Here is a 9,856-nt window from a genome sequence, read left to right as displayed (position 1 = left end):
TTAAGCTGGTAAAAGGTGTGTCAGTGAACAGTATTAATCAGTTGTACAGCGATTTATGTTTAAATGCGTTTATTAAAAACCCAAATCCTTGGGAGTCTCTCTCGATTTCGCGGTTCTGATGTGTGTGTGTTTGTGTATCCATCGTTTTACTATACATATTAAAGATGAGCGCTTCTGTTTATTTATTCACAGGGAACTAAACTTTAATGGCGTGTTAATTAATTACTTTTGTGACATGAGAAATGTTGATTTAGGACGTGTCAAATGACATATATACACAAAAGATTAAAACAAATAAAAATCATAATTACGTCGTGCGTAAATAAATGCATGCAATAAATTCATAAAAGGAATGGCAGTCTCTTTTTTTGAGTTTTTTTTTTGCGAAATTCTTGCGGCGAGACCGGCTTGCTAGCTCTTGCGGGTTCCACACACTTCCGCCCTTTCTCGTCGTCTGGCTGTCATGGCAACGGAATTGGAATAAAAAAAAAAAAACAGGAAGCAGGAGGAAGGTTTCAATTGAAATGTTTATTTCAGGAATTGAAACGGCTGCACTGACAAGACCGAGAGAGTTTAGTTCTGTGTTGATGAACCATCAATCGACACTGTGACGTGCCTGTGCGGAACTATCATTAGACTGCTATTTTAAACACATATTTCAAATATGTTTGAGGCTTGGGAGTTTCCTGCTCCATTATTTGTTTATTTAGCAGACGCCTTTATCCAAGACGACTAGGGTGTGTGAACTATGCATCAGCTGCAGAGTCACTTACAATTACATCTCACCCGAAAGACGGAGCACAAGGAGGTTAAGTGACTTGCTCAGGGTCACACAGTGAGTCAGTGGCTGAGGAGGGATTTGAACCGGAGACCTCCTGGTTACAAGCCCTTTTCTTTAACCACTGGACCACACAGCCTCCTTGTTTAGAGATTATAAAAAAAGGCTGGTATGCAGGCGTTAACGATGTAATTCTACAAGCCATCCATGCCACCTAAATAAATAAAGCGCTTTAACCTCAATTCTAAAATATTTAGGGGATGCAAAACTGGAATTTAAATGGAGGGTTTGCATGCTCTCATGAGCAGGTCAAATGCAAACGAAGGCGAGCTGACCGTGTGAAGCTGCGGGAGGTACAAAACACACCCGGGATCCCCGGATCTCAGAACCTCACGGGCCGGTCCTGGGCTCGATTAAGGGAGAGTTTGCTCACTGCGTTAGATTCACACCGCAGCTGCTTGCAACTATATACATATCAATTAAATTTCTCGAATCTACTTCAGTCACTGTGTGCACGACTGCATCACATTGTCCATTTACAGCTATGATCAAAAGTTTTGCATCCTCCACAATTTTTCAATTCAGACCATTTATATATAAATAAAATATAATGCAGATATTTTTATTTGATCATGTAATCACAGCAAACCAAAATATACATATTTTTTGGGGGAGGGGGATAATTAAAAAGCATTTGTTAGCAGTTTTTTTTTTTTTTGTGGAAAAAACTACAAAGCAGCGTGCAATTCAATGTTAACATAACATTATTCCGCTGGTTTCATTCGACTTCCTGAAGCAAAACGAGTTCATTCTGCAGGCCGATGCAAAAACCTGTTGGGCGGTATGCAGCTTTTAGAATGCAGAATACCCCCGCCCCTCCAAGAAAATAAACAAACGAGTCATGACGGGGCAGTTTCCTGAACTCTAGAGTTCACACGGACTGTTGATTTAAAATAAATGTAGATTTCATGAGGAAGGGGGGTGGAGGATGCTGCAAGGCTGTTCAGAATGGATCACTGTAGTATAGATCAGAATTCCTTTACCGTTATTAAAAGCAATGCACAGAATTCACACAGTTAAGAAACACTGGATTTGCAACAAGACTAGCGCTGGGGATGGTGTTGCCCTGGCTTCCTCACCGAGACCCCTTAATATATTGGGGGTCCCCCAATCGATCATCCCTTTAAAAACATGCCAAAGATTTCAGACCCGTTCCCAAAGCAACAAAAAACACACACAAGGCGTTTTAAAAAATTTAGATTTTTTTTTTAATATATAATCTATAAAATTCACAACATCAATTCAGAGATTAGAAATTCTGCAGTCTGAGTAATATTTAAGTGTCTGTTCTTGCATACACAGAGAGCTACGCAGGTACAAATGTTTAATAGTCGGGCTATGAAGGAAACACAAGTTTCTAATCTCTAAATTACAGGATCATATCAAGAGCTGGCAGTTTCTGTAGCATATATATATATATATCTGTGTGTACAATACAAAAAATATATACTCTTCAGCTGGACAAAGAAAGAGAAACTAAATCTGCACCCCTCCATATATAAATTGGAGTTAACTTGCTATCAACCAAAATACTGAAGAAACTGATTTGAAAAAACAAAATTAAGGAGGTTTGCCAAAAATTGACACTGCGGCGACTGATTTATATAAAAAAATAAAAACCCTAGCATTCATGATCCTGGGTGTTAAATTAAGACGTGGCTAGATATTCAATACCCTATTTTTAAATTTAAGAGAACAGGAACGGTAGAACAAACCAAAAAACACCCACTTCCAAAATGCTTGAGATTTTTAAACGCTTCAGTTACGGCTAACTGCGAAGTAAGATTTACCAACGACTGCAATAAAATGAATTTTCAATTGCAGTAATCATTTTGTAATCAGACTGATTGGGGAGGGGGGGGGGGGCCCAAAAAGTATTTGTAACATTTACAAAAAAAAAAAAAAAAAAAAAAACAAACCACAAACCACATGACATCTCTCTCAAATTTATTACAAAAATAAAATGTGTTTCACCCCCCCCCAGGTGAAGAAAACAGGTGTGATCTCCCTCACCCCCCCCCCAAAAAAAAAAAACAGAACACCCCAACCAAAACACTCCCCTTAAAACCAGGGAAACCAGTGATGTCACTGTGCAGCTACAGAAATACTTTTAAATCTGGTGTTACATTCTCTCAAATTCAGCTGCAACATTTCAAAAAGCACCAAATTACAAACAAAAACAAACACGCATCTGGGAATGCACTCCTTCCTGCGATCTCCAAACTGTAGTGAGTTTTAAAAATGGTGTGCCTGGAGAACCCCTCTCTCTGGACCCCCTGGTCTGTGCCCCCCCTCCTCCTCCTCCTCCCTTTCACCGGGGCAGAGCCTGCGTTCTTCAAAACCGCACCCCCGTCAGCCAGGTTTATCTTTTTGACAGGGGGCTTGGAAGCCAAGTCTTTTTGAATGGACAGACATTCAGGTAGCGATAGTCCAGTATCTTTAGGGAGTCCCCCTCCCCTCATCTCATGAGCAGCGCGATGCCAGCGCCGATACCTGCAAGGCCAGCGAAGGTCATCAAAGCGCTCCTCACGCTGGACTCGGGGTCCTCCGTGTGGAAGAAATCCACGAAGCCTTCCTGCAGAACACAAAAATAAATATCAGAATGTTTCGCAACAACTGGTCAAAGACTTCGGAAGTTTGGCCAAGTTGATCACTAAAAGGAAGCAGTTTTATAAAAAATTAACTTCACTCTCTTGTTCTAAAGACTTCGCTGTGCCCCAGTTTCATCGTTTCTCTACCAATTGATCCCCAAATATCTTTAACCTTTTATGGTACAGAGCACGCAAGCGTGCCACTAAAACAGAAACTCATTTCTGCAGCGAGGAGCACGAAACAGGGTCTATAAAAATTTGACTGGACGGGTTGGAACTGGCTGTCCAAAAACAGTTTCCTCCTTGCGATACACGAGTCGCTCAAAATGTATTTCGAGAACAAAGCGAATGAACAAGCAGCCCTTGTTTCCTTGTGCACCTTCAGGAGGTAATATAATCAAAGCTCTCAGGTTTCAACTGCTCTGGGACTGGGAGAAGGAGGGCAATGCTGACGACTGTGTAACCCCCCCCCCACCCCCCCGCGAACCCAATACACACAACTGAATGGAGGCTGATCAGCAGCAATTAAGACAGGAAACAGGCGGTTCTGTCGCGGGTTGACGTTGCAAGCTGGAGGACCGGATTCACGCGACAGCTACTGAATAATTCAACATTGCAAACGACAGCTGCTTTAGAAACTTGTGAATCGAACCGTGTGTGTGGGGTGGGGGTGGGGCGGGCAGGTTATCATCATCGCCTTCCATTCTCTCATTAGGAGCGCAACCCAGTCTAAACTTCACCTGCGTGTAAACGGTCCAATAGCTAGCTCACTTTGCCTCGCACATTTTAAAAAAGTCGAACGAAAAATTTAAATAGTCTGTCACCAAGTTAAACAAAATGCATGCGAAAGTCGTCAATTTTGGGGGAAACTGAAAAGGATCAGAAACTGCCACCATGAGAATTTAGATGTAGTCCAGGGAGTCATTTTAATTTGGCGGGGTCAGGATTGAACTCTGCATCAAAAACTGGTCCAACATCTACTATCAAATCTAATCCATTCTCCCCCCCTCCCCCTCCCCCCTCCCCCTCCCCCTCAAGCCCGGCATGGCGCCCCCTCCTGGTGTGTGAAGACAGCGCGGCGCTCACTCACCCACGCTCCGTTCTCGATCATCCAGGCTCTCTTGTCCCGGAGGAGGAAGCTGCTGATTCGTTCCCCCAGCGGCTCGATGCTGTGCTCCAGACCGCTCTGTTTCAGGTGCCTGGCCACCACGGCCCCGAACGCCACCAAGCTGACCACGCGGCCCCAGTTCGTGGTCCCGTCGCTGAACAGGCTCTCAGCCACGTTCGTCACGAAACCCACCTCCATATCCTGACCCACGCTGAGCCTGTTGATGATTCCTGGGGGGAAAAAATAAATAAAATTATCAAATATCCAAAGAACGGAATTTGTCAAAATATTATTAATTTCTTGGCAGACGCCCTTATCCAGGGCGACTTACAATTGTTATAAGATATCGCATTATTTTTACATACAGTTACCCATTTATACAGTTGGGTTTTTACTGGAGCAATCTAGGTAAAGTACCTTGCTCAAGGGTACAGCAGCAGTGTCCCCCACCTGGGATTGAACCCACGACCCTCCGGTCAAGAGTCCAGAGCCCCTAACCACTACTCCACACTGCGGCCCTATATCAGAAATGACTCAGGATTACAGAATAGCTTCACCCATTCAGGTTGGTAAACCAGCTGGATTAGTTTCAGTGTGTCTAGGCAACACGCTCAGGGGTGTCTTATTACTCAGAGTGAAACCAGGAACGGATCACACTGCTATGCAATGGGAGTTTCAATTGTTTCTCAAAAGCCAGATTACAGTGACTGATCCTGCTCACTGCTTCCCCATTTCATGAACTCATTTCTTTAACATGATTCATTTATTTTATTTGCATAACCTTGTACAGCTGGTGTAGGGTTGAGCCAGGCTGACTAATCTCTCAGAATCACCTCCTCCACACCCGAAACTCAACGCACCCTACCCCCCCCCCCCGAAGACAGCCTGCCGTCACCACGACAACACGAAGATGGAAAGGTTAAAATCGCAGCCACGCGGACTCTGTGCGTGTGTGGAAACACTGGCCAGCGTCTTCCAACGCATCGACAAACCCACTGTGGAACCCGCTAGACATACAGCCACGGGCAAAAGATTAGCATCCCCTACAGAACAAAAACTCATTCAGCTTCACAAAGTGGAACAAAACCTGCTGAATATAATGTCACTCCAACATAGTGAATTGCACGTCGCTTTGTAGTTGACATCCCCCTATAGGGTTAGGGAAGTGACATTTCAGAAATCCAACATGAAATACCGCTGGACTACTATTATGGCTTCCTTCTGGTAGACTTTTTTGCGATTATCAGTTTGTAGTTTCTTTGATTACACAATGTTAAATAAAAAAAATACCCAAGAAAGATATCTAATCGAGTTTTTAAATTACAAAAAACAGTCCTAAAATTCTAGGTGATGCAAATATTTTGCCCAGAGCTCTACATCCATCTTGCACAGCTGTGTAAACCACTAAAAAACAGCAGGAGGGAGACAAACAAAACGCCTAAATATTCAAAACCAACAGACTACCAAGATTTCGAAACCAAATCCTGCAGCAGATCCCAGTGCAGTGGAAAGAGAGGCGCGGGACTGGATCTGCCATGTCAGTGCCATGGTAACCAATCCCCTCACAGCGTACGATTATAAACATCCGCTCTCTCAAAAATCAGCAGGCACGGCTTTTGCGGTTAGGCTTTGAGAGACAAACCCTTCAGCATAGCTCAAATTCCTCCAGCGATAAATTTAGACGCTATGAATTGTTCACCTTCCCTCCCCATTATTCTTAAGGGAGGGGGTGACTTGTTATCTGTCAACAACCAAGTATAAACCGCACTTATCTCGCTGGGTTAATTACTCCTTCCTGTTTGCCTCGCTGGGTGGCAAGACTCCAGTTTAAATAGGTTTCATTTATTTATTGGGTTTTGTTGCTCGGCACTGAGAAAGTGAAAATAACTCTGCAGAGAATATTTTCCCCCACCCCTGGGAAAGCAGTACAAAACATCAAGTCAACCCGCCCAGTCTCTCTAAAAGGACTACCTATGGAAAAAACACACACATCCACCTGTGGGGGTAATTAAGCCATTTTAAAAACAGCTCCCTAAGGATTCTGAATTGAGGGGCGTGTCAATGAGTTTCTGCAAAAGGAAAAAAAGAGACTCTCGAGTTGCATTTATATATTTTACGCTTTCTAAAAGCCAAGCTAGACTTTGTAGGTGTAAATACTCAAAAAGGGGCACTCCCTAAATTGTTGTCGAGTCCCCCCCCCCACCCACAATGTAAGGTGTTGCGTAATTTAGAAACAAGACAGTTTCTTTTTTCCTGTAAATAAGTTTTGGAATGTCCCGCGTTTCTGAACATAAAAAACAGGCACTTAATTTATTTTTTAAAACCCAAGACCACTATAAAACGGAGGTATAGATTTAGAGAAAACACCAGTTCGGTTCTCTTTGGAAAATGACTTCCCGTATTTTAAAATTCAGGCTGTGCACTGGAGCATTTAATAATCGAGATAAATCGATGCGATGCTCGGTTTTAGAAGCTATGAAGTATTTAAAACAGGTTTTGCAAAACAAACTCGATATGCATCAATCAATCAATCTTCGTCATAACCACGTAGCCCCGCCCCCCAGATAAACCCGGAAATGGCGCACTTCCCTTGTGTGGTGACCCCCGTGTTTTTGCAAGACGCACAGTAATCACACAATAACGAAATCCCCAGCCCTAATTTCAACACCTATTATGAATTTGAGGAACTGCGGTTGTAAATACCATTACACAATTATAACGCGGGTGCTCAAGTCTGGAGAAAACCAAAATATCCTCGTTAACGTTTTAGAAAATGAGGCTCGGGCAGCGTATGCATTGTGGAGGTTCTGCATGCATTATAAATAATGTACACAGATTTAAACCATGCATGCACTTCCAAACACTCAAATACATAAACATCTATATATCTTTTTTTAAAAAGCCAACTCTCTTTTTCAGTTTTCCCCCCCTAGAACAAAATGAACGCAGTGTTTATTTTTGCATTGCTACAAAAACGAGGAGCTGCAGGCGGAGTTCTGGAGAGCTCGTTGAATCGAATTGTAATCCTACTGGAATCTAAACCCGATCCGAACCGGATCCCCCACCGAACACCCGCTCGTTTGAATGTCCCAATCAGGGACCCGGTCCACTCTAGCGGATCTGCCCTTGCCTTGTCCTGGAGGCGGATCGGCAGGTGAGGTTTCTGTTTTTTTGGTGGGGGGGGGGGGGGGTGTCCTTAGTACAATTAATGGTGTATGAAAATAGATCCACAAACCCATCCCCCGTGTGTGTTGCTTGCTGTGTTTATAGATTCAACTCAACCCCTCACCTAGTTACATTTGCTTCGGGAATCAACTAGGACAACCAGATTTTAGGACAAGTGTATTCGACATGGGATCCCACCCCCCTCCAAAAAATACAAAAACACGTCTGAAATTAAAATCAGGTTCCCTACCTAGCTTCAAAATCGGTACGGGTTTTCCCATAGTAATCAAAGTAATTGTATTTATCTTGCTCCTAATTGTGTTACTTCTACTGCGATTCTTGAAATGTATTTGTGTTTAGGACTGTCGCCCTGGATAAGAGCGTCTGCTAAGAAATAACAAAAAAACATTAAATCCGCCACAATTAAAGAATTAAATTGAACTGGTTTTGCGTGGATTTGAATGCAAAAAAAAAACACACAGCGCGACTGAAGCTGGCCGGTAAAGCCGAGAAACAAAAACACTGTGGAGAGTACAGACGTACGTAACATTATAAAATTAAAAACCAGGGCAATCTAGATTTTGCTGCACTTACCGTTGAAGGCGTAGCGATGTTTCTCGATCACGCCGTCGGAGACTCGTCGGAGGGTCTCCAGCGGTTTGTTTTGCTTTCGGCTTATCCGAGAGGCCCGCAGGCCCGCGTACGTCCGCAAGTAATCCTCGACGAGCGCCCTGGTTTCCTGCTCGAACCGCCCGTCCGGGTGCGGCTCCTCGAAGCCGGGCACCGCCCCGCAGACCGGGCTCGACGGCGAGTCCGGGGAGGACGGCAGGGACCCGTCTTCGTTGGTGCTCACCGGGAACGGCGACAGCACTTTGACTTTGAAGCCGTTTCTGACGGGCTTGGAAGAACCGGGGCAGAAATCCACTTCGTCCGCGCCGCAGCCGTCCAGCTCTTCGGCTTTTTCCGCTCTCGGGTTCGTTTGGCCTCCGAAGCCCCGGTGCTCGATTTCCGTGCGGGCGGCCGCTTCGCAGCACAGATTCAGCTGAACGACCGTGTTGGACGTGGCGCGTTTCAAACCCAGGAGCGTCAGACTCATTTTCGGTTGGCTGTTTGGTTTATTTATTTATTTCACTGGCTTAAGTTACAGAAAGAGAAGAAACCTGTTAAACTTTTTTTTTTTAAAGGTTAAAAAAAAAAAAAATTTAACCAAAAAACAAAACAAACCGTTTCTACGCGACTGAGTCTATTCGAGTTAATATCTTCCAGTCTGACTGCAGCGGAAGTTCCTCCGCCCGTACGCTCTTTTATATACTTGTCTGAGTCCCCGCCCCTACCGTGACATCACAATGGAACGCGAAGGCGTCAGATTTACGTGCGCTACGTCTCGTTAAAACGGAACTGTGGGCTTTTTTGGGCACTTTCCATATTCTGCATAAGGAAATTTTAGCAAAAGTTGCGCTTTCCTCTCTCACCTATAATCGATATAGATAGATGCATTTATCGGGATTTTTTAAAAATGTGTGCTTGTCATTCCCCTTAGTCTAAATAACACGTCAATAAACACACACGCAGTACACGAATGAATTATTTTGAGATTTATTATCCTGTTAGGATATCACGAACATAATAAATCTATGAAATGTGACTGAAATACTGAAATGTTAACACGTTTTCTTTCTTTATAATAATAATAATAATAATAATACAAGTGTATGTATATACAGCAGTGTGGAGTAGTGGTTAGGGCTCTGGACTCTTGACCGGAGGGTCGTGGGTTCAATCCCTGGTAGGGGACACTGCTGCTGTACCCTTGAGCAAGGTACTTTACCTAGATTGCTCCAGTAAAAACCCAACTGTATAAATGGGTAATTGTATGTAAAAAATAAATTGTAAGTCGCCCTGGATAAGGGCGTCTGCTAAGAAATAAATAATAATAATAATAATAAAAAACAATTTAAAAGGGGGACACGTATTTATTTCTGAATTATAACATAACAATCACAGTTTTGGTTCGTAGGGGTTAATGCGACCCTTTTAATTTTTCACACGGTCCTCTCTCTCTGGCGTCTTAAGTTACTATCAAACTACATCGTGTGAGAACGATCGAGAACATTCAAGTTATGCCAAAGACTAATTATTCTACAGCCCGGAGGG

The 9,856-nt window shown here is 43.4% G+C and overlaps 1 protein-coding gene across 1 annotated transcript; it reads right to left on the bottom strand.

Moving 5' to 3' along the window:
• Window positions 1-2,022: 2,022 nt before the first annotated feature.
• LOC131703291 (induced myeloid leukemia cell differentiation protein Mcl-1 homolog) lies at window positions 2,023-8,983 on the bottom strand. Its single transcript, XM_059006413.1, has 3 exons — window positions 8,297-8,983; window positions 4,520-4,767; window positions 2,023-3,413 (listed from the first exon to the last, which is right to left on the bottom strand). The coding sequence occupies exons 1-3, from the start codon at window positions 8,796-8,798 to the stop codon at window positions 3,297-3,299; spliced, it is 867 nt and encodes a 288-aa protein (XP_058862396.1). The 5' UTR covers window positions 8,799-8,983; the 3' UTR covers window positions 2,023-3,296.
• Window positions 8,984-9,856: the final 873 nt, after the last annotated feature.

Source organism: Acipenser ruthenus, chromosome 32, assembly GCF_902713425.1.
Source record: "Acipenser ruthenus chromosome 32, fAciRut3.2 maternal haplotype, whole genome shotgun sequence".
Taxonomy (NCBI): domain Eukaryota; kingdom Metazoa; phylum Chordata; class Actinopteri; order Acipenseriformes; family Acipenseridae; genus Acipenser; species Acipenser ruthenus.
This window is presented reverse-complemented; position numbering and strand designations above follow the sequence as displayed.

Bases quoted from the DNA above. Each gene is read 5' to 3' on its own strand.
- LOC131703291 (XM_059006413.1), bottom strand. From the start codon at position 8,798: ATGAGTCTGACGCTCCTGGGTTTGAAACGCGCCACGTCCAACACGGTC. The intron at 4,768-8,296 runs GTAAGTGCAGCA...TTTTCCCCCCAG, and splicing joins ACATCGCTACGCCTTCAACG to GAATCATCAACAGGCTCAGC. The intron at 3,414-4,519 runs GTGAGTGAGCGC...TGTGTTCTGCAG, and splicing joins TGATCGAGAACGGAGCGTGG to GAAGGCTTCGTGGATTTCTT.